Below are 24363 nucleotides of genomic sequence, written 5' to 3'. Positions count from 1 at the left end.
AATCGTATTGATAGGATGGACGAAGTGGACAGAGAAGGGCTGTGGCAGTGATTTGGGAGGTGGAAGGAGAGTTAAACTTCATTGGACACTGGCATTTGGCTCCATTTTGAAGGACAGGATGGACCTGTGCACAGCCTAAAGCTCTCTTATCTGTGATACAGGCACCTTCGGGGAGTGTTCAGCCTGTGGACACGGGGTCAAGGAACACTGTCCTAGAATAAAAAGGCGGAAAATGTTTCCATAGTTAAATGAAGGAACCAGAAGTGAATGAAGGATTAATAATAATTAAAACAAGCAAATCAATTCAGCACTCCTCTATTGCATGTTCATTGTATTCCTGAGTCTAGAGTACAAAGAGAAGACAAGGTGCCCAGGAGGGGGTTACTGTGTATGTTTGAAGAAAGATAAGTAAACTTGTATTTTTAAAGCCCATGAGTCCTATGAGGGCATCACAGAGGAAAGGAGGGTCCAGGGAGGTCAAGATGTCTTGAATCCCATAGACCTCACTTGAATGTCAGCTCTGCCACCTTCCAGCTAGTGGAGCTCTGTGACCTTAGGCAGGTAGCTAACCTCTCCATGCCTCAATGTCTTCATCTCTAGAATGGGGATAAAAACTCCTCCCCTGCTTTGTTGTTGAAGGGGAAGTATGAAGTTCACTACCCCACAGGAGGCTCAACAGGTGAAGTTCTATGATGAATTATAAGCAAGGGTCAAAGCTCCTACTGAGGTCAGGGTGACTTCCATGTAGAAGGTGAGTTTTGAGCTGGTTCTTAAAAGATTGTAGCAGTCTGTCAAGCACACAGCCAGTAGAAGGTAAAAATAACGTAGGCAAAGATATCCTAGAGTGAAAAGCCATGGGGGGTTGTTAAGAAACAGAGATATTCAAGGAACTGTTCAAAGGGATATGGAAAAAGGATTAGAGATGAGAGGTGCTGAAGTTGAGAATGAGAGGTGAGGAGGCCACACTATGCTGGGAGGATTACATATGCTAGCTAAAGAAACTGCCTCTGTCCTGGAGACATGTAAATTCTTTGATGGGTTTAAAGAGAGGGGTCACAGGATCAGACATACAACAGGAGGGAAGAGTGTGTTGTTGCTGGGGTAGTCTAGAAAATTCTGGAGGAGGAAGTTCTCTCTTGAGGGAGAAAGGAAAGGAGCACGTTCTTACTTTCCTTGTGATGGCTTGTAAATAACCAGGCTGGTAGCAAACACCATAGAGATTTCTGTTCCATTTTCTCTAAAAGCTGCTTGCAATGAATTAAGCTGATGTGCTCTAAATTCCCTCATTAGGATAAGTGCCTCCTCCCCCATCTCTCTCCATCTAGCCCACTGACAGGTCTCAATAAATGTTAAGCAATAATCATTACAGCTAAATGTTCAGGGTTGCTGATGCAAGCATAGGATATTGGCTTCCAGGAATTCAAATAGCAGCAACTGCTAGCCCATATTAATTCTACTAAACCCAGGGTGGGAAAGGAGAAAATCCAAAGTTATATCCAAGTTCAAGCCAGTGGAGCAATGGTATGATTTATAGTATCGAACTACTTTACCACGCTAGGCTTTCACATCAAATATGGGAGCTCGATGTAGAAATCCACTGAGTTTCAACCTGCCTAGACTAACAACTTAAACCACTTAAGTGAACCGTCCCAACTGTAGTCCAGGAGCCTCAGTAGTTCTAAAAACAACATTTCAAATTGGGTTAGAAATGTCCACAAAAATAAAATGTACAGGCACAATTTTTTTTTTTTTAAATTTAGAGAAGGACAATATAATTTCTAAGACAATCACATTGTAGGTAATTGGTAAGCATATGAACGAACTGGACTTGAGATTTAAAGAAATACTTTGCCAAGGTGATACATTCCTATTTAGGATATCTGGGTTCATCTCTGAATATGTCACTAATTAGTTGTAAGACTTCGAACAAATTGTTTTAAGTCTTCTAAGCCATGTGAATTGCAATTGGAAAGGGCCTAATGAAACAAAATGGTCCCAGCCTTCGATCTGGAGGGTAAGGAAACTGTGGCCCGGAGAGATGACTTGTCTTGCTTTATTGATCAGGGTCATTCATGAAAATAGAGACCTCTCTAGATCTTTGAAACAGAGGGAATTTCATACAAAAAGTTGGTTATGCTGGTGATGGGAAAGTTGAGACACCAAATAGCATAGGGTAGAAGGACATTCCAGAGACTGGCCAGAGCAGGAAGATACACCTGCCTCCAGGCTAGAGAGATAAGGCAAAGAGATGATATTACCACGGCTCAGAAACTAATGGGAGCCAGAGCCACAGAGTGAGGGGCTATGGAGAGGGAACTGGCAGGAGATAGAGCCACTGTTGGAGATTCCGCAGGAATCAGAGGGACATTGAGTAGAACTACATGGTTTTCCTCTTTCTCTTGCTCTTACTGTTCCACCATTGCCTCCCAGTACTTGGCCAAAAGTACCTGGAATCAGCTGGCAAGGGAGCCTGGGAAGTGTCGTTCCCTGAGATACAGAGTAGAGCAAAAGGGAGAAGACTAGATTTGAGAGCCAATACGCAGTTAACTAGCACGCTTACTTAAATTTCATCATCTTTGAAATAAAGGTCATGTCTAGTTAGCCTGTAAGACATATTGCTTAACACAGGGCCAGGCGCATAGTCAAAAAATACTAAATGTGTATGTAATATGGTAATATGTTCAAGTCACTGCTCTTAAGTATTTTACAGGTATCAACTAATTTAATTGTAACAGCAACCCGCAACCCTGTGAGTTAGGTATTTTCTTTCATTATTATTATTATTATTATTTTTCAGATAAGGAAACAAAGGCTTAGAGAAATTAAGTAACAACAAGTTGCAGAGCCAGAATTTGAACCCAGACAGTGTGGCTTTAGAACTCCTCTCTTAACCACTGGAGCATACTGCCTTTTGATAAACTAGGATGATAGACACTTAATAACCATTTAATGAATAAGTGAATGAGTTTCTTTCATTAAAAAAAACCCTATGATCTTGTACCTAAACATGAGAAGAAAATCAGTTTAAAGTCAGTTACACAATCATTTTAGCAAATCCATATCCCTTAAAGCTCATTTATATAGGCTGCAGATTCTTGGGAAATTTATCTTAATCATGACTCAATTGCCTAGGATGTTTCTAATTATTATCAGCACTCAAAAACATTGGTTGAAAAAACAAATGCTTCGATATAGGCACAGCTAGTAATTTAAGATTCTCTTGGAAAATTTTGCATCTTATTTTCTGCTATTTTGTCACCCCAGGACTTTTCAAGTTACTTCACTGGAAAAGTGAAGCAAATCCTCAAACCAAGTTTGTTGAATTTCTTTTTATTTCAAATAATATTGAAAGTTTTAGATGGCACATGTGACAGAATCTATTAGTTCTCTGTCTAATACCTTCTCTTTTAGAAGCAAAAATCCAGTTTTGGAGGTATAGCCATGTGCCTAGCTAAAAGACTATAATTTCCAGTCTCCCTTGCAAATAGGTGTGATCATGTGAATAAAGATCTGACTAATGACACAAGCAGATATGTGGGACTTAAGGGAAGATGACTTCTTAATGGGCACTGATTCAGCTAGGAGCACATCCATTTTATCCCCTCTCTTTACTTCCTTCTGCTCCGTCAGCTGTTGTGGACTGTGAAATGATCTGAAGGATGGAAGCCATGTGATGAGCTATGGAGCACACAGATGGAAGGAGCCTGGGTCTAGGGTGATCAAGGAACCATTGAACACCTGGGAACTACTTACTTTAGACATCTTTCATATGGGGGCAATAAACTTCAATGTTGTTTAAGCCACTGTTACTTTGGGTCTCCGTTACAGGTAGCTGAACTCAATAAAAACTAATATGGCTGTCTTAGGAACAGAAAAAGAATAAGACTTCTAAAAATTTAGAAAGATTTTCAAAAGAGAAAATATTAGCTAGGATGTGACCAACTTCAGAGAGCAGGCTGGGTCGAAGCCCTGGAAACCACTAAAAGTCAAAAGATGGCAGACTTTCTAGAACAAAAGCAAAAACATTACCCATGCCACCAGCCAAACGCCTCAGTGCTTTGTGGAGGAAGTAAAATCTTGAGTGCAGTTCTTCTCAAATACCAGGAGAAAGCCTTCATGCATTTACCCATATTTACCCTGTGCTTACATACATATAAACATGTATGAGGGGAGCCATACTCTGCTTCACAGGCTTTAGACGCCAGGCAGATGTGAGGAAAGCCAGACTCATGTTGCATATTTAATAGGAAGTTATAGTCCTCATTCCCAAAGAAAACCAGCAAATAGCCTTCTTGGTCTTTCATTCTTCTACTTTTGACAGAAACATGGGTTCCAGAAATATATCATTTCCCCCTTAACCTTACTATAAGAAAGACAACAACAGAAACACATTGAAAAAGAACTGACACTTCATAGAGACATACTAGGAAGTAGTGTAGGCTGGGTTGAACTGGGACCGGTTCAGCAATGTCTAAGTGGTACCCAAAGGAAGAGGGGTTATTCAGATCCAGCCAATCATTTCTAAGTGAGAATTTGGGTTCAGTCTTGCCAGATTTTTTAATTTCTCAAGAGAAGCCAGAATTTTAGATTTTTATGTAAAATATAATGATTTTTAAATATTAGCGATTAATTCACTTGAAAATAGAACTAGATATGGTGGCAATAAAATGATTTTGGAAGCTTTTTGTAGACTCTACTTTAGAGCAATGGTTCCCAGTCTCCAGTGTGCATAAGAATTATTTAAAAAATATAAAAATAAAATTTTTAGCCTGGTATATTTATTCAGAAAGGGGGAAATATACATGTATATATATTTGCTTGTATGTGTTTAAATTCTTTAGTGTGATACATTTATTTAGAAGGGTGATATATACATATTTAATGTATATTAATATATACGTGTGTATAAAATATCTCTGGAAGAATAAACAAAAAATTAACAAAATTAACTAGTGGCTTTGGGGGTGATAAGGGGTGCTAAGTAACTGAGGTTAGAGGCCAGAGGGAGAATTGCTGTGTGACCTTTTGGTATGTGTGGAGCCTTGAACCACAAAAGTGTGAATGCATTTCTTTTCTACGTGTATACATGCAAGGCACTACCATCTTCCCTCCCTCACTAAGATTTTGGTTCGGCAGGTCTGGAATGGGAATCGAATACCTGATTTAAAAACAATCACACAAACAAACAAATCAACCTCTCACAGGTAATTTTGCCAAACACCCCTGATTAAGAATCCTCGCTAGTGGAAATAGTAATATTCCTGTTCTAATATGCTAGTCACCACACATATTTGGTGGAAAGATGAGCAGGCACATGCTTTTATTTACGATTGCCTGGAAGTCTTGAATCTAGTGAATTCAAAGAAAAAAGGTGTCCCTAATCACCCAATTTGCTCTGGCCCTGCCCTCTAGGCTACTATCACTCTAGTTCCTAACCCAGAACTATATGAGACATTTCTTTATAGAGCCTGCCAAGAATGAAGAAGGAGGAAGCCAGGACTTTACCTGATGAAGGATTACATAGATGAGGAAGATGTGGAGGCACAGAGACTTCCTGGTGACTGGATCTGCTGGTGAGCAACCTGTCTAGCAGCTTATCAGAAGACGCAGTCCAAGCTTTGCAGAGGACCTGGCTAGAATCACCTCTCCAGGGGTTATCTAGCAATGGCTGGCTGCCAGTTCTGTTAGTCAATAAATCCTGCTCACTCCGGCTTTTCTGAGATGGCTGGGCCATGTGATGAGTACCAGAGCTCAGGCCGGCATGGGAAATAGCCCCATGGGAGGCTGTCAGGAAGTTATTGCCCAGGGTGATGGGTGGGAGACTCTGCGTTCTGATTGGTGGAAGCCCCTTATATGCCAGAGGCTTCTTTTCTGGCAAGAGGTATTTTGAATTCTCTGAGGTCCTCTTTTTAAAGTCGACCATAGCCACCTGATCACCAGGCTGTTCTTGGCAGTTGGTATCCACAGTGCCGTCAAAGGTAGTGATGATGTCATCAACTTCCGAGCTGTTCCCCCCGCTATGTGCATCCCTGCTGTGATGCTTCTGATAGGCCCTCTGTTCTTCTTTCCTGTTTTTGCAGAAGATTTGATTGAGTGTGCCGAAACGCCCCTCCTTCTTTGGGGGTCTACTGTTCTGGGAAGGAAGGGGTTGCGTAGGCTCTATTCTATGAGAATATGAAATAACAATAGCATATGAGGATAGAAAGTGCAGATACCACCACTAACCAAAATGCTTCCCTCTATTCCATATGCTTGGGCAGAATGTCTTAGATCCTTCAAAGATACCTCATAGCCCTTTCAAGCCAAAGGCAAAGTGCAAGAACCCACAACCCCTTTCTAGAAGTGGTCCTTGCCATGGTCAGTTCTCTGCCCAGTTGTAACATGTCTAAGATTCTTCTTGCTCCCCCAGGGGCTATCCTTTCAAAATTTAACCCTAGATAGTCTGTTTCGAGAGAGGCAGTAGGAGTGTAAGTTTTAAGTCAAAAAGATGAAGGCCAAGGGTTGAGTTGAAGCTTTAACTAGTAGAAGCAGAGCAGAGGTTGCAGAAGTTGAGGGGAGTGTGATTTCAGAGGTTCTCTGAAAGGGATTCCAGGAGATCCCGGCAGAGCTCTGACATTTCCCACCTCAGGAAGCCTGCTCATTTTATGCTGTTTGTGTGTTTTTTGTTTCCCTATTGAAAAATACTTATTTAAAAAAAGTCACTAAAGGAAACCAAGGAAAGAAGCTTTTGTCTGGGCTTCAGCTGCGTAAGAGGAAGTGTGTATGCCAGAGGCTGGGTGTGGCAGCAGAAGAAAAGCGAGCAGCACCGAATGGGCAGGCAAATTCTAAAGCAAAACAGGTCAGCAGCGTGCGGCTGGCTCTTCTTAGGTGAAGAGTTTCCCCCCACGGCACTATTCTGTTTTTATTCCTTGGAAAATTCTGTGTTTTTCTCTTTTGAGGCCATAATGGACTTAATGCTCTCTGCGGTATGAGTTAACGATGAAACCTGACTCATGTGCAGACCCTAAAAGCCAGACTGCAACATTACACTTTAGAGAGAGAAATTGTAATCTATAATTTGAAAAACATCACCACTTATTTTGGCTGCATAGAATGAGTGTGGTTTTTTTTTTTTTTTTTTTACAAGTGACACAGTGCATAATTGAATCTTTATTCCTATGAATGTTTTTTTATCTTCCTTTTTTTTAACCTTCCAATAGGCTTTTTGAAATGTTGAACACTACTTCTGGACTCCTAACACTAACAGAAAGAACCCTAGGAGATTTCTAACTTTTTTTTTTTTTCAAGTTTCGTTATATAGAAAATGCCCCTGTGCTAATTAATGCTGTTTCAGCATCTTCTACATCTTATCACCTTCTCTTGTAACAGGTTGTGCTTTAGGCCAGTGAGTCTCAAAGTATGGTCCACTGAACCTTGGGGAAGGGGTTCCTTACAGTCTTTAAGGGGTTTCATAAGGTTAAAACTATATTCATAATAATATCGAGATATTATTTGTCTTTTTCAATGTGCTGTTTTTTGTGCCAAGGGTGCAATAGAGATAATGGGCGAAACTATGGGCTACTTGGCACAAATGAAGCATTTGTGCATCACAAAAATTGTCATTTAAGTTAATAAAAGTTATTACTATTATTAAATATGGATCCTTGGATATATGTTTTTTGACAAAATAGGAAGTACTCATAAACAATTCTACTATACACTAAAGTATGATAGCTCTCCTGAGGTAAAGCACTTGTAGAATTGAGTTGCCAACTAAACTAAACACTTTTTTTTGCAAGAAAAATAATTTTTATGACTTATAGACAAATGACGGCTATTCAGACCGAGATATTTGCAGAAATTTTCTCAAAAATAAATAAAGTGAGTCTGTCCTTTTAAGGTACATGACAGTAATTGTTGCCAATGTCAAAAGTCTAGATTTCAAGCAAAAATTAGAATTTTGGAAAACTTGAATCCACATTGTAAGCTTGACAGCTTCCTGATACATAAAGGTTTTTAAGACAAGATCAGTGCTGATATTAACAAATGTGAGTTTTTGATATTGTATAATGAAATGTTTCATTTGAAAGATATTCATAACTAAGTGAAGCAATATTTTCCAAAGAACCAAAGCAAGATGCTATATAATAATTTATGGTATAAGACTCATTTACAGTGCAGAATAGACTAATGGATTTGACTGTAACAGAGTAGAAAAAGTTCACTAATATGGTGACAGGGTCCACATTGCAATTAACCTTTAGGAAACTACTGCTTGTTAAGTTTTATTACAATATCAAAGGAAAAGTGTCCATAATTATCTAAAAAGTTTATGGAAATATCTAATTGTCCAACTACACATTTATGTGAGGCCAGATTGTTTTGATACACTTAAACCAATGTATTCCAACAGATTAAATGTAGAAGCAGAAGTGTGAATCCAGTTGTATTCTATAAACTTCGTTAAGATACCAGAGAGGTTTGCAAAACAATGTAGAACAATGATGTACTTCTCATTTCAATTTTTTTTCTAACAATAGGTTACGTCAACTAAAAATATTGTATTTATGTTGACATGAAAACATAAAGGGTTTATTATTACTTTAAATTGAATAACTAAATAAATATTTTATTAAAAATTTGTTTCAGTTTCTAAAGCCATAAACATCAACAAATGTAACACATAAACAAAAGCTCTTTCGGATCCTCCATAATTTTTGAGAGTATAAAAGTATCATGAAAACAAGTAGTTTAAGAACTGCTGATTTAGGCAAAAAGATTAAAAGAACATGGCAAAGGGAAAAGGAAAGAGAAAAAAAGGAAAGAAGAGATTAAAGTTCAGTGAATGTTTGGCTGACAGATTCGGGCTTACTACTATCATTTTGCTCCACAGTGTCAAAAACATGTTGCTATATTTAGATTATGACAAATGTCATTATTAAATTATTGCTGGTTTTGCACATTGGCAATCAAAAACATTTCATGCAATTTTTTAAATCTTTGAGAGGAAATAAAAATGAGTGCCTCCTGCTGTGCTCACCTGCTCTCTTGGGAGAGGAGTTTAACACAGGCTACGTGGCCGCAGTACAGGGCGTAGGCCAGGGGCGTGCTCTCGTTGATGTCTCGGAGGTTGCTGTCCATCCCCAACTCTAGCAGTGACTGCACACATTCTGTCTTCCCTGCAGCTGCAGCCCAGTGCAAAGGTGTCCTGGGGGACCACATGGGAACAACACAAGTGTGAATGGTGTAGGTGGCTTAGCTGGCAACAGCTCCAGCTTAAATTCAGATGGCGGCAGGAAAAAAAATCATTGCTTTTTAAATGTAGAAGTAGTATGTATTAAATTGGGATTCGGGATGATGGTGTACGAGTGTAGGAACCTCTCCTTCACCTCTAAGGATGCCCTGGCCTTCTGCCTTCTCTGGCCTTTCTGAGAATTTCCTAGAAGAGGAGGTAGTGGGTCAGAGGATGAACGATTTTAAGGCTCTTTATACACAGTGCCAAATTGCCTTCCGAGAAGATTAACTCAGCTTATTCTCCTACCAGCTGTCTCCTGACTCTTTTCCTAATATTGAGAATTATCTGCATCTTAAAAAATGTTTTTTTGACATTTACATTTCTTCATTGAAATAGCTCCAAGCCCTTTGCCAAGGTTTTTTATTAGATTATTAGTTTTTCTACCAATTTATATGGGCTTTTTACATATTAAATGTATCAGTCTTTTATGGGTTATATTCATGCAAACATTTCTGTAATTTGTCACTTGACTTTTAAATTTTTAGTGATTTTCTATTAAAAAATTTAAAAAATCCTCACATTTAATTGCCTCTTTATTTTTGATTTTATACTTGGAAAGTTCTTCATCAGACAAAAGGTAAGTAAATATTCATCAGTATTTAAATCTTTGTTAAATTGTAAAACCAGTACTATCTTAAGAAAATTTTTTTAAAAGGCAAGAGACTGGGAGAAAATATTTGCAAATCACATATCTGACAAAGGGCTTATATTCAGGCTATATAAAATCTTTCCAAACTGAATAAGAAAATACACACGCCATTTTAAAAATTAGCAAAAGATCAGAACAGACACATTTTCAAAGAAGATGTATGAATAATAAATAAGCACTAAAAAAGGTGCTCAACAACATCTGTCACTAGGGAAATGCAAATTAAAACCACAGTGAGATACCAATACATAATTATTAAAATGGCTAAAATGAAAAAAAAGACAACGAAAATTGCCATTTGCAACAACATGGATAGAACTAGAGGGTATTATGCTGAGTAGAGTAGGCCAGACAGAGAAAAACAAATGCTATATGATTTCACTTACATGTGGAATCTAAAGAACAAAATAAAGAAACAAACAAAACAGAAACAAACTCATAGATACAGAAGACATTTTGATGATTGCCAGATGGGAAGAGGATTAAGGGGTGGGTGAAAAATGGGACTGGATTCAGAAGTACAAATGGTAGTTACAAAATAGTCATGGGGATGTAAAGTATAACATAAGGAATATAGTCAATAATATTGTAACAACTATGTATGGTGTTAGATGAGTACCAAATTTATTGGAATGATCACTTCATAAGTTATCTAAATGTCTAATCACTATGTCGTACAGCTGAATCTAATATTGTATGTCAACTGTAATTGAAAAATAAAAAATTATTTAAAAAATTTAAAAAGTTATTATTGGTTAAAAAAATAAGGAAGATAAAAAGGAAACAAAAACAAAAACAAAAACAAAAAACTGGCAAAACCAAGCACTGGTGAAGATATGGAGCAACTAGAACTTTGATACATTACTGGTGGGAATGCAAAATGGACCAGCCTCTCTAGAAAACAATTTGTCGGTTCCTTCTATAGTTAAACATATACTTACTGTATGAGCAAGTGATCTCACTTTTAGATATTCGGTTAGAGAAATAAAAACTTATGTTCACACCAAAACTTGTACATGAATGTTTATGGCTCCATTATTCATAATTGCCCCAAACTGGAAAAAACCTAATGTCCTTTGACAGGTGAATGGATAAACAAACTGTGGTTCATCTCTACAATGGAATACTTCTCAGCAATAGAAAAGAACAGCCTACTCCTACGTAGAACAACATAGATGAATCTCAAATGCAGTCTGCTAAGTGAAATAAGTTAATCTCAAATAATTACAGACTACATATTTCCATTTACATGGCATTCTAGACAGGCAAAACCACAGAGAAGAGAATAAGTCAGTTTCCAGAGCTTAGAGATGGGAGAGGATTTAATGACAAAAAGGGAAGAATATAGCAGGATGGAATTATTCTTTTTCTATTTCCTAAACCAAGCCCAGAATGGAGAGAAGATTTGGAGCAAAGCAGTTCCCCTATAGTGAAAAGAGCTCTCCCTTAGTTGACAAGGTAGATGTGACAAGAGGCTGATAAGAGAATAAAGGACCACTAGACCCAAGAGCAAAGGGGACCAGAACTTTGCTTTCTTAGCATAGCTCCAGGAAAGTAGGAAGTAGGGGGGTCTCTAGGCAATGGGATCATAGGAGGTTAAGGAGGGGTACAGGTCAAGATAACATTTCTATAATTGGGATTTCCATTGAAGAAAATGGTTATTCTTTCTGTCAGTCACTCTGGGAAGGGACAAATCTTAGGAAGGAAAAGAGGGTATGGAAGACCTCTCCTTGGCCTCACGTTAGGGCCTGAACCTTGAATAGAAGGGTACTCTTGGGAGAACCAAGTGGTCTCTCACACATGGAGGCCGCCTGGGAGCTGGATAGAGTAGGGCTCAGTTGGGGCTATCTGTGAAGGAGCTTGGGCTTTAGTATTTAGAGAGTAGCCATGTCCACAATATGTGCAGAGTTCTCATGTACAGATTGTGTCCTCTGTCAATCAAACATCCTCCTGCTCCTGTTATGCTATGAGCAGCAATTTGAGAACCCTTAATAGGATTATATATTTTTTTCAATATAGTGATTAATCACCTTGCTTCTTTGAATATGTGGCAAGTATGATTTATTCCATACTACATGAGCGAGGTCTCTAGACAGTATTTATTATGAAACTAGATGAGGCATCAGCCAGATTACACCCTTCTGTTTAGAGAATATGTTGCCGGTAAATTCAGTAGATGGAGGATTGGACATCAATCTAGTCAGGCTTACTAACATGTGACAGCTTACTTTGGAGCATTGTGAAATACTCCTTTATGACAATGATGGGCTGCTTTAATTCTTCCAACTGCCAACACAAAAGAAGAGGTCCAGAAGAGTGGAGGCACAGTGGGGGTGGGGGGACTTAAATTGGTCTGCAGAGAAGCAAGGAGAGCATATAGATAACATCTAATTAATATACATAGAGTCTTTGTGAGCAATTTGTAGTATTCAATTTCAGGTTAGCTAAGTTATAGTTCCTTTCTTAACTCTAAGTTTCAGGATAGTCTGGTACACATAGACTGGTTTCAGCTATCACAGTGAGGAATAGAAAGTCAGGGCTCATGATTCAGAAGAAATTCATCAGAGATGAGCAGTGGGCCGATTAGGTGGCCTCTGAATGGCAGGAGATGATGGGTACAAGAATGTAGTACTGGTTGAGGTATCAGTAGCCAAGGAAGGATTTATGGAACACATAAACGTCCCCTAGAGAATTCCTAGAAATGCATAAGCAGGAGAACTTGATAAAAGACTGTCCTTCCTAAAGATAAATGAGTTGGGTATTAAAGGAAAATGTGACCTCAGAGACTGATGAAACGTAGGACATTTAAGCTACATAAGCTACTTCTGGGTTATTTATGTGTTCTGTGCCATCAATCTTAGATTAGCACCACCATGTTTTAAATATTATAGATTTATGATGTATTTTAATATCTATTTTCTCTCATCCTCTTTTTTAAAAATTATTGCCTTATTTTCCTCTCTTTCCTCAAAAACTTTCTCCCTGCTAGTAAAGAGAAGAAGGAAAGGGAAGTTATGAATACTGCCAATGCTTAAAACTCTAAAACCTAAAAGTATTTTGAAAAATTCTACTACTAACACAAGCTTACAGTTTCAATGTGAAGACAGAGCTGCACAATGCAGAAAATGTGAAACAAAACAGAGGGCAGGATATGACCAGTGCTCCAAACATGCAAATTAAGCTTTGGAGCAGGAACTAGATTCGCCTTGAGATTTTACTTAGTTTTGAACTCTCATAGAACCTTATCTTTTGCCCTTTTTTCCTCTCCTCGGTTTAATTCCTTCCCTGAGGCCTGGGGAACTGGAGTTTTTTTGCTCAGTGTGTGATAATACAAAATGGAAAATATTCTATTCAGAGTTAGCTCTAAAAGTAATTCAAAGTAGGCAAACTTTTCTCCAGCTCTCCTTAAATGTGTTCCTTTCTTCTCTTTTTGGATCATTCACCCTGCTCCCTCCCCACCCCTTACACCCCCATGTAACTGAAGTCCTTGTACTTTCTTACTTGCTCAGGATCAACATCTGCTCTTAGGAAAATGTCTGCTTTCAATGATTTATAGTTCACTTTTAATTAAAGTCATCGTGTTGACCATCTCCACCTTCTGAGATTTATATGGACCTAAAGAAGTTTTTTTCCCAGGTTATCAGGGAGTAGGGATTTTTCTTGGGGTATCTAAAATTAGGATTAGTAAGTGGCTCATTTTGCACATCAATAAAAGGGTAAAAAGCCATATATAATATATAAACTTTATACTTATTTTCAATAGTCTTGTTTGTTGTTATATTATTCTATTTCCATTAGACTCAATGTCTAACCAAAACAAAGGTTAGATGAATATTGAAACTGAAAATCTCTAATAGTTGATTATGGATTAAGGGTACTGTATGGTGAAAAGCTCTATGTTTGGGAGACAAAGATACAAGTCTTCATTAACCTCTTCACTTTCCGGACCCAGCTTCCTTTTCTATGCTGATACCTCTTTAATATCTGAATGTTTGAAAAAAAAATCCTAATAAGGTCACAACTAGCTCCAAATACAGAGCCTCTATTATCCTCCTGTCTGGACAACAAAACCTGTTGACTTTATGACACAGTTCAGGAATGAAGAAAAAAATAAGACTTACTGTTCAGAACAAAAAGTGCGTATAGCAGGAAGCTGATATACAGAAAGCCTTCTGAGAACACTCAGGACGTTTAGCAAAAAGTGGAAAATCTGACAATATTGTATAGTCACAGTGTTTCTCTTCATAACAATGATTTTTCCTGCCCTGACTAAAATAGAGCAGCTTTTATTGTCACAAGCACATGTATAAATATTACTGGCAATAAAGATATAGTCACATGGGATAACTCCTTTAACATGTTCTTTATGTTGCGATTAACATTTGGAGATGAGTAGCTCTCAACACTTTCTGAGTTGCTATGGATACCTGTCGTCCACATCCAGAGCCTGCAGGTTACACTCAGGGACTCTTGCCAGTTCTGTAATAATGTCACTGAAACCTGCTGCTGCGGCGATGTGCGCACATGTCTTTCCACTCTCATCATCATAGTTGATTATGGTCGGACCCTGGTGATGGCTCAGAATGATGGAACACAGAATTCTATTTCCACTCTGGAAAGTAGAGTCAAAGAAAGCTCATTATGTATAATCCAGTGCTCTTCTCTGTCTATGCATGTAAAGATAAAAATACAAAGTAAAAAAAATCCTAAAAAGAAAAAAAGAAAAGGCAAAGGGAAAAAGAAAGGAAATACTTTCTATCAAATTCTCCAACAAATTTCCACTGTCGCAAGTCACTGCAGAGTTTTGTCTCTAATAAGAGCTAAATTGTCTTCCATAATTAGCGAACCAAATAGCACTTAAATTAAATATAATTAAGTATAATTGACAGACATCAGAGCTAGCAGGATGTTTGGACCACCTAGCCAACAACTTGCTCATTAAATCTATTTGTTTTGTTTCCCAGCTTGTCTAGAGGTTGTCCACTGAGGAACTGGCAGAGTTAATTTCAATGTTAACGAAATGACTATGAGTACTGAGTAGTGGCATAATGATGACCAAAATAATTCAGTATTGGTCACATTACTATAAACTGGATGAAATTTAATCACCCAAACTCTTTTGTGAAAGGAAGTGGGTCATAATCAAGTAACTAATAAATAAAGAAATAACTAAGTATGGGAAGAAAAGCACTTCGGGCAACCATCTAAACTGGGTCCATCTTTCTGTATAGGTCTATAGTGAGCTTCTTGTCTTATATTTAAAGGGAGGCTATTCTACATTCTTTTTAGTAACCTGTCTCAGCTTTAAAAGCCACCAGCTTTTCCTTGAAAGTGTCCTACATCTCCTCAGTTTGAATGAATAAGTAAATGCTATGTATATTGCTGCTGTTGAACACCATTTGTTGGACTAAAAAGTCAAAAAACACTGTATAAGCATTTGTAATTTAAGATACTGAATCTTCAATGTCAATAAAAGAAATTCTAGTTTTATATTACACAACGGAAAATCTTATCTTTCAGATTTCTCCTGATATCTGTGGAAAGATTATAAAACAATCCACATAATTCATTAGCATTTTCATTTCCTCAATGAATCCATAGGGAGATTCTATACCTCCATGTACAACGTCTTACGGGTAGCCTGGAGGTTCCTAAGAGGCATGACAAGCAGGTTAAGGGAATGGGGGAGACCTTATAGTTCAGGGAGCCAGGAGGGCCAGGCTCAGGGCAAGAAGAAAGAGTTAAAATTTCAAAAAGGTACTATTCTGTTATATACTCCAAATGTTGTTCAAAAGCTACCTCAGAATAAATTTTTCCATATAAAATTTCCTGTTGCATTCTTCCCATTGTATTATCTCTGTTTATTTGACCCCAAGGTTGTGTTTTAGAACCTTTGAGTCAGTTTTCACAATTCTATGAAACAGCACCTGTTCATTTTCGCTTTTCCTCTTCCTTTCCCCACCTCTCTCTGCTTGCATCTATGGCTCTCCGGATATCCTGTTACTCAGCTTGACGCTGGCTTCACAGTGAACCATTATGTACTGAGCCCTTGAGTGTGCTTCCACTGTGTCAGGGGACAGCAGCTGACACCAATTCTGAATCCTCTTGTGGGACCAAGGGCCAGGGGCACTCAAGCTCTCAACTTGGAGTCCCAGCCCAGGGCTAGCTCGTAATTTGTGGGGTCCAGAGCACAGTGAAAATGTGGAACCCCTTGTTCATGTGGTAGGGAAGAAACTTATTCCTTACTTCGATGGTGTCTCTCTCAACATGTCATGGTGATTTTTACCGGCTATCGAGTGTTGTGCTCCCTTGGGCTGGAGATTATTGTGACAAGTGCAAACCCTCAGAGGTGCCTGGGGCCCCATCTTGCAACCATGCACACGCTTGAACGTGACTCTCCCTGAGTCTGTTCCAGGGAGTCAGGGAAGCCAGACTGTGAGCTGTGGCTCCACTGTCCAATCAGACTTCACTTACAAAACACAAATTCAAAGATATAATTATTCAGCACAGGACTCTCTTATGAGTGTGGGACCCTCTACGACTGTACTAGTCACATGACCATAAAGCAGTCCCTGCCTACAACATTTTTCCTTTTCTTCCTCTCACCTTTCCTCTTATATCCTCTTTCTCCTCCACCCTTCTTTCATTTAACATTTACTTTTAAATAATTTGGTTCAATTGGTTAAGCCCTAAGGCATGCTTGTCATCAGAAGTCGACTACATGAACACATCTGAGCTTTCACGTGTGCTTTAACTTTTCCAAGATTCTTTCATCTGATTGTTACAGTTACATAAAACATACTTTGAAGGGGTCTAAAAGACATTTAAAATAATCAAAAGATTCCTCGCCCCCTTTAAAAAAGTACTAGGGATTAGGGAAGGAAAACAGAAGCAAAAAGAGTATCATCTCAATGAATTAATTTTGCTTACAATTTCATGGAAGAGCAAAGGAATTCAGGTTGCCAAGGTGATTCAAAGGGGGAAAATGCTCCGTAAAGTTTTCCCCTCTGTGTGGAAGAGGGAGCATCGAGCACAGATGGAAAAACAAAACTCTACTTATCATATTCTCTCTTCCTCCCTTCTTACCTGATCATCAGAGAAGCCATTTTGGAAGTGGCAAAATGAACTTGGGGGTGCTGCTTGCCCAGAACCCCTGAGTCTGCCTCATCCAGGATCCTGACCAGCTGGCCCCAGTCAGAAGTTCCCTTGGGAGCTGGCATATTGCACAGCTTTTCTGTATAAGAGGTGACACTCTTACCTGTTACCCTTTTCCTCTGAAATGCCTTTCATCCTGAACTTTCCAGAAAATTCCTTTGTTTCTATACCTGGCCCTCACAACATTATTGAATTTTCTTTTCTTTTATAAAAAGATTCTCCCAGGAATAATGGTGATAGTAACACTTACTAAGTGAATATTCTGTGCCTGGCACTGTTTCTTCTAAGCATTTCCATACGTTAACTTATTTAATTCTGATGACACACAACATAGGGACCCTTATCATACCCGTGCTGTAGAGGAGAAAATGGAGGCACAGAGGGAGTAAGTAACTTGTTCAAGGTCACAGTCAAGAAGTGGCAGAGCCAGGACCGACAGTCTGTCTGCAGAGCCCTTGCACTTCACCACTATAAAAGGAACGGTCTCTTTATTTGATTCTGCATGCTCGCCCTGGTGGAATGAAAGTGAAAACTTCTGTTTAGACCAGCTACATCAGTAGAAATGATGAGTGCCTCACCAACTGAGACCTTTTTAAGAAGTAAACATGAGGTGCTTTAAAAGCCTCTCCTAGGAGGGTTGCCATGGTATTCCCTCATAAGAATTTGAGAGAGCCCTGGAGAGCTCTGGTTTGTGAGCTGAGGCCCTGGTTCAGTGGTCTCCTGGTAACAGCATTCTCTTCTTGGCTAGCTGGGCTGAGTGTCAGCCAAAGGTAGGCTCCAGGCCTGGGAGGCCAGGAATGGTCACAGAAAAGAAGAAGCGCCAGGAGAGAAGAAATGAGATGGTGCCCAGAAGGCCCCTTAAGAAGAATGGAGCGTGCGTTCTTTTTGGTAGAAACATCATTCAACAGAGAAGTAACAATATTGTACAGATTCTATTACCATGCAGCTCTAGAATTCCACATTAGATGGTTAGATGAGGATCGTGGATTTGTTTATTTTTTATTTTATTTTATTTTATTTTATTATTGTTTTAATATATATTTGCTTTGTTTTAACACATGAGTAATCTATAAATTGCCTTCATGTACTCTGAAAGCTGCTGGGAACTACTGAGTCCTACTCATTTTCTTTCTTTCTTTCTTTCCCAATGATGCAGGGGAATTTACAAGGAGCCTTGCCATGAAAAAAAGTCGAATTAATTTATAATAATTTTCTTACAGGTAGACTGGTAAAAAACAAGATTCTAATATCCTGACTGCGGATCTTTTTCATTCTAGGTGAACTTCTAAGGAGTCTAAATGGGAGATTTAGGACCAGTGGTTATTTGTTAACATGTCTGGGAAATTAGTTTATAGTGGCTTCTTCTTGGAGGGAGCTCCAATCTCCTTTCTTCTTTTGGAATTAGGGGCCTATTTGCATCACTTGTCCTATGATGGTGACTATATAAAGCAGAGACTAGAGTTTTAGGTCACACAGCCCTCTTAAAGGGCTAGGTAGTTTTGCAATGTGAGAAGCACACTGACCCATCTGTTCAGCTGGAGCCAGATGCAGTAGGTGGGGACGGAGCTGGAGGGAAAGCTCTACTAGTCTACGCAGCATGAACATCTGAGATTTGAGGGTCCGGGGCTGACCCTCAAAGGAGGAGAAAGTGCCCAATACACTGGCTTAGAGCCTGGACCATCTTCAGGGTTGCCCCTTTGGATACAAGCTTTCTGCTTGGTCTGACTCCAGAGACTACCATATCTCAAAACCTTGAGCTGACTCCCCTGGAGAACAAGTAGGAGATAAAAATGGGGCGTGGTGGCGTGAGGTATGGTGACCTTCAGCTGTCGAACTACTTCATTCACAGGTGTTCTAATGCTTACCATGGAAAAAAATATTTTGGCTGTATTACTGTGTAGAAAGGGTCTAGCTTCTGCTTCTAGCTGTCTGGCAAGATGAAAGTCTTCAGGATATCTCTGAATTGTCCCTGTCAAGTCTATGACTGGGAATGTTTCTGCTGAGATGGAGCCTAGCAAAGAGTAACTCTCAAAAAAATATTTGCTGAACAATGAATAAGTAAATGAGTATAACAAACTTTAGGAACTATAGTCGAAGCCAATCAGAATGGAATTTTATTCATCCTTTTAGCTTCTTTCTCTTTCCCTCCTCACCTCCTTCCTTTTACTACCTTTTCACTTCTTTACCCATATTTACTCCTAGTCTCTATTTTTTCTCCTTCCACCCCACTCCCTTTCTCTCTGACCCCACACTGGGGAGCTGACACATTCATGCCACTTGAACTTAGGTTACCCTTCAGGACTCCAGTTTCCTAAACAGGTCAGTCTTTGCTCCCAGGGTGATGGATTTTGTAAACCTGACTTTTTCTCTGTTTACTTGGGGCTTATGTGGCTTTGTAGTCTTCTTCTTATCAAGCACTGGGAGTCATGTGGCCTGGGTGCCTGCGTGAGTGCTAGGTACCTGAGTGGGTGTTGGGTGTACTTGGGCAAATGACAACCTCTCTGTACAATAGTTTCTTCACCTCTGAACTGAGGGGTTAGACTAAATGATTTAATGTGGTCCCTTTCAGCTCTAAGGTTTTTCCCCGTTATGAACTAAATCCACTGGTATATAACATTTATAATTATCTTTTGGCATTCTGAATATATTTATGGTTAAAGTATATTTATAAGATTTTGACACAATTCGAACAGTTGCCTACAGATAATCACCACCACAGAAGGAAAAGGATTCTATGCTGAACCAAACCAGTCTCAGGCACTAAGGGCTTGAAGGTTATATTCAAGAGCTCTGAGGGTGTGTGTGTGTGTGTGTGTGTGTGTGTGTGTGTGTGTGTGTGTGTGTGTGTTTAATTTCCTTAACCACATAACCACATGCTGAATAAAGAAACATGAAATAGCTGTTTATACTAGCACAGTTCTTTTCGTCCTACACTCCCTGGAAAAATGTACTAAAAAAAAAGTACTGCTGAGAAAGATTCCAAACAAACACATTTTCTAGTAAGTGGAGGAAGGAGCTTGTCGTGAGATTTGAGAGGCAGTAGATACTTACCCTCTCACTGATCTGCCTTCATATGTATTCTAGAATTCCTATCATTAGAATTCCTATCGTTAGACAGTCCTGTCTCCTGAGAAGCTGGTATCATTGTAGACAGGCAAGAACATGCTCTAAGGGACTGAGATGCCACTGAGGGAGACTGATAGGGACTGGGCTCTGCTCAGTGGTAGCCCAGATAGTCTAGCAGTGGGGTTTCCTAGGCAGACGGGTGAGGTGGGTGAGGGCATTGGGCCTACTAGAGGGCACCACCAGCTACCAAGAGATCTGCGAAGTGGGGGCAGAAGTTGAATTTTGCTTAATTTGTTTCAACTCTTTATTGCTTTAGTTATCAGGGTCAAACACAGAAGCTTTATTTCAAAGTGCTATAGCTTTAAATGTGGTTTCTTATGGTCCAAGAGGAAAGCAGGAAGTTCAGTGAAAGGAATAAATGACAACAGGAAATAGACTCATTCATGTAGAAAAACTTTAAAAGGAGCACAATGCTGGTCCTGTGTTATAAATGAACAAGAAGGCTAAAGGAGGCAAGTGTAATCTTGATTTCAGCTGACATTTGGAATTACCCTTAGTCTTCCTTGCAGTGTAAAGGTCAGAACACACTACTTCTGAATTTTACTGCTAACCATAGGAAGAGAGAGGGTGCCCGGTTCTTTCAGAGTTAGAATTCTTAACCTTTCAGGGTAATCACCAATCCTCATTGAGGAATTGAAGAGAGCTGCGGACTCTTTCTTCAGAAAAATGTATGTAATGCATTTACATGCCCACACAGACAATATTATATACAGTTGTAGGAATTCTAGAAGGGACTTGTCTTATTAACCTTTTCACCCTTAATGCTAGATACACAGTAAGTGCTCAAGAAATATTTATTACATAATTGAGTAAATAAGTGAGTATGGCATTATGCTTATGTAAAAGCATGCTCAAAATGCAAATATTTTGGATAGGACTAGATAAGGTTTTAGTATCTACTAATGAATTCATTTATCATAGTGGTTTTCAACCCTAGTTTATATTAGGGGAAGCTTTGAAAAATATTGGTGCCTGGGCTCCACCCCAGAACAACTGACTGAAAATCGAAGGGTGTGGGGCCTGGGTATCGGTATTGCTTAAAAGTTCTTCAGTTGATTCCAATGTGCAGACAAGAAATCAATGCAGCTGGTTAAATGCTATATAATTTAGTAGAGAGACACACTATGAAGAAGTGGATGTGATAAGCAAGCTGTTATAAAGGAAACTAGGAATTATAATAAAAATGGTCATCTTTTCCAATCACACAGATCATTGCATACTGCTGTCATATGCACAGTATCATCCATACCCCCAAAATACACTGATAGTTAAGCCACACAGGTATTTCCATTTCCAAAAAGCCCAACTTAGAGGGCCCGGAGTGGGATCTAGACATCTATCCTTTTATAAACACAGGTGATTGTCCCATGGCATGGCCAGGTTTAGAGCAGCAGCTCTAAATTGGGGGGGTGGGGGGTGGAGGAAGGGGCAGTAGAGGAGGCATGCCAGTCAGAATTACCTGGGGAGGTTTTTCAAAGTGCACATATATGAGCCCCATCCCAGATCTATGGAAGCAGAAGGCAAGGCTGGCATCAGAGAGTGAATATACAGAAAATGCTTGATTCTAAAACCACTCTCACCTCAACTGAGAACCAGCATGCATGGGACACTTCTTGGATGCTCAGCCACTGGGGACACTGCTATGGTGGTGACCTCTGACCAGCCAGAGGACTGGGCTCTGGGCAGGGACTGGCATGAGGGGGCAGGGAAGGCAATTATATGCTGAAAGTATGTAGGACGGTACTAAGGGCAGGTGGAGATGACAAAAATAAGCCTGGCTCACTTCACAGTTTTGCCCAGGGCTGGCCCTGGTACAGAGTAACTGCAGACAAGCTTACAGGGACAAAAAACAGAGCAGTTTCCAAATCACTTCTATTTTCCCCTGACCTCAGGCACACATGTCAACCCTGAAAGTGCCAGGTGCCCATCTCTGCCATGCGTCCACATGAAAACACCTGAGAGAAACCACCATCAGGGCAGGCAGAAACTTCCCTCACAAGGATCCTGGCGGCAGTCCAGCTAGGGTGCCCTTATTGGGCTGATGGAAAGAAACAGTGGGGATGTCGATGTGAGGCATTGAAGGACAGAATCGCTGGCAGGCTTGTTTAAAGGATGCACAGCACTGCTGTCCTCTGAAGGACGGGATAGTTCTTCAGTCCCCTTGAAATTTAGCTAGGGTCATTCTTTCACTTTGTTCTAAGTTTTCCCCTCTTTGGCTGGTAGACTTCTGGGGCCTATTCTGATTTCTTTGGTGGTGCGTTCTGATATAGATTCCCTTTTGAGATAGTGAGGTAGGGTCATGAGCCATAGTTTTCATACTTCAGCGTAGAATTCAAGGTTACCTGGATTACTGTGCTTTGGAGAATTTGGAAAGAATAGAGTCAGTCTAAAGACTGAAGGGATTTTACTAGTAAGTCTTTTAAAGCTTATCCTGGTATACTGTGAACCAGTGACAGCACTGAAAGAAAGAAGAAAGAAAGAAAGAAAGAAAGAAAGAAAGAAAGAAAGAAAGCAAGCAAGCAAGCAAGCAAAAGAGGTGCATGTATCGTGTGTGTGTGTGTGTGTGTGTGTGTGTGTGTGTGTGTGTGTGTGTAAACCAGCCAACACAGATTCTGCCTGATATTCTATAACTCCTCTACCTCTGTATCTTGGTACAGTTTCTTCTCAACAACGAATGCACCCAAATCCTCCAAAGTGACACAGTTTTGCTCTTGCCCCTCTGGATATGAATGGCTGGAAGAAGAGCAGCATAAGTCTTCCCTGCTCTGTCATACATATAGACTCTTTATCAATGCTAAGGCTCTACCTTCGATAGTTCCATCTTTTAGGTCGGACACACTCAGAGAATCGGTAATACTGCATTATACGATTCAAACTTGAATCAAGTCCTTACCTGTACTGCCCAGTGGAGAGCCGTTTTAAAGTCTTTATCCACAAGGGTGGGGTCTGCCCCCTTCTTCAGCAGCATTTGGGTGTGTTGAGGCTGGTTGTGGAAAGCTGCCCAGTGGAGTGGTGTCATTCCCTACAAAACCAAAATCAGAGAGCGCAAAGATGAACACAGGTTACCAGGGAGGAAAATGGAGCTCGTACTTTCTCCCCAGGCCAGGGAGCCATCATCTGATATGGTGATTGCTGCCTATCAGTTCATTCATTCCTTAAATCATTCATTCAACTCATATTTATTGAGCTTCTGCTTTGTGCCAGGCAAATAGGTGTTGAGGATACTATAGTGAATAAGATAAGATCCTCGCCTTCATGGGAATTGCACCGAAGTAGAAGAAGACAGACAATAAATGCACACAAACGAGCCAAAGGATTTTCCAGATTGCTGAATGCCATGAAGAATGCACATGGAGTGCTGTGACAAAGCAACTGTGGAGGCAGGAACTGTTCGACATGGGCCTCTGCAAGCCGGGCTGGGGGAAGAGACGAGCAAGCAGCAAGTCATGGAGGCAGGCACCTGTGACTGGAGGCATGCTAGGAGGCCACCTCCCACCATGAGGGCGGAGACACTGTCTGTTTTACTGAAGTATCCCCAATGACCATAACAGAGACTACAGAAATAGCCATTGAATGAATGAATGAATGAGTGAGTGAATGAACAGGGAGAGGAGGAGAGCCGTATCAGGTGAGGTTGGAGGAGGAGGCAGGGGCTGATCCTGGGAATATGGAATGAGAGATACTGGTCCTGTATAAGGAATTTAGATTTTATTCTAAAGTTAAGGGAAAGACAGTGAAGGGTTTCAAGCAGAAATTGATACACTATTGAGCAGAAATCACTCTGTGGCAGCTTGGATAACAGATCTGGATGAGTCAATCTGGTGAATCCCAGTTTCTTTCAGAGCTTAAGGTGATGCTTTAGGCATCATTTAATAATAAAATGAACTTATGATGAACTTTTCTCCTTTCCCACACCTCTTAATTAGAAAGAATATATCTAAAATGACTCTAGGTCATAGCAAAGGAGCAAAAGGTGTGGGCAGCTTTAAAGCTTCTCTTTTTATATTATTTTCTGCAGATAAAATAAATACAGGAATCACTACCTTGGCCTTCTTTATCCACGATGAGCTGAGTGGAAGAGATGGGCTTCGGCCTAGTTAGGAGTACAGGGCTAATATCCCAGAGTTAATTTTTATTGGTCCAGAGACCTTTGTGAGTT

General features: G+C 39.8%; 1 protein-coding gene across 3 annotated transcripts in view; it reads right to left on the bottom strand.

Moving 5' to 3' along the window:
• The window catches only part of ANKRD55 (ankyrin repeat domain 55), a 227209-nt gene that overhangs the window by 4859 nt on the left and 197987 nt on the right, over positions 1-24363 (bottom strand). For 2 of the 3 annotated variants that reach the window (XM_016160469.2, XM_016160470.2), the window contains 4 exons: positions 23098-23226; positions 14351-14535; positions 9020-9187; positions 5506-6164 (listed from right to left, as the gene is read on the bottom strand). In XM_016160469.2, the coding sequence (XP_016015955.2) occupies positions 5506-6164; positions 9020-9187; positions 14351-14535; positions 23098-23226 (1141 nt within the window). Of the gene's footprint in view, positions 1-4918; positions 6165-9019; positions 9188-14350; positions 14536-23097; positions 23227-24363 lie in introns of those variants that run through there. The other variant, XM_036225824.1, reaches the window with a different exon arrangement.

Source organism: Rousettus aegyptiacus, unplaced genomic scaffold, assembly GCF_014176215.1.
Source record: "Rousettus aegyptiacus isolate mRouAeg1 unplaced genomic scaffold, mRouAeg1.p scaffold_m13_p_8, whole genome shotgun sequence".
NCBI lineage: Eukaryota > Metazoa > Chordata > Mammalia > Chiroptera > Pteropodidae > Rousettus > Rousettus aegyptiacus.
The sequence above is the reverse complement of the archived record's forward strand: the minus strand, read 5'-3'. Positions and strand labels throughout refer to the sequence as shown.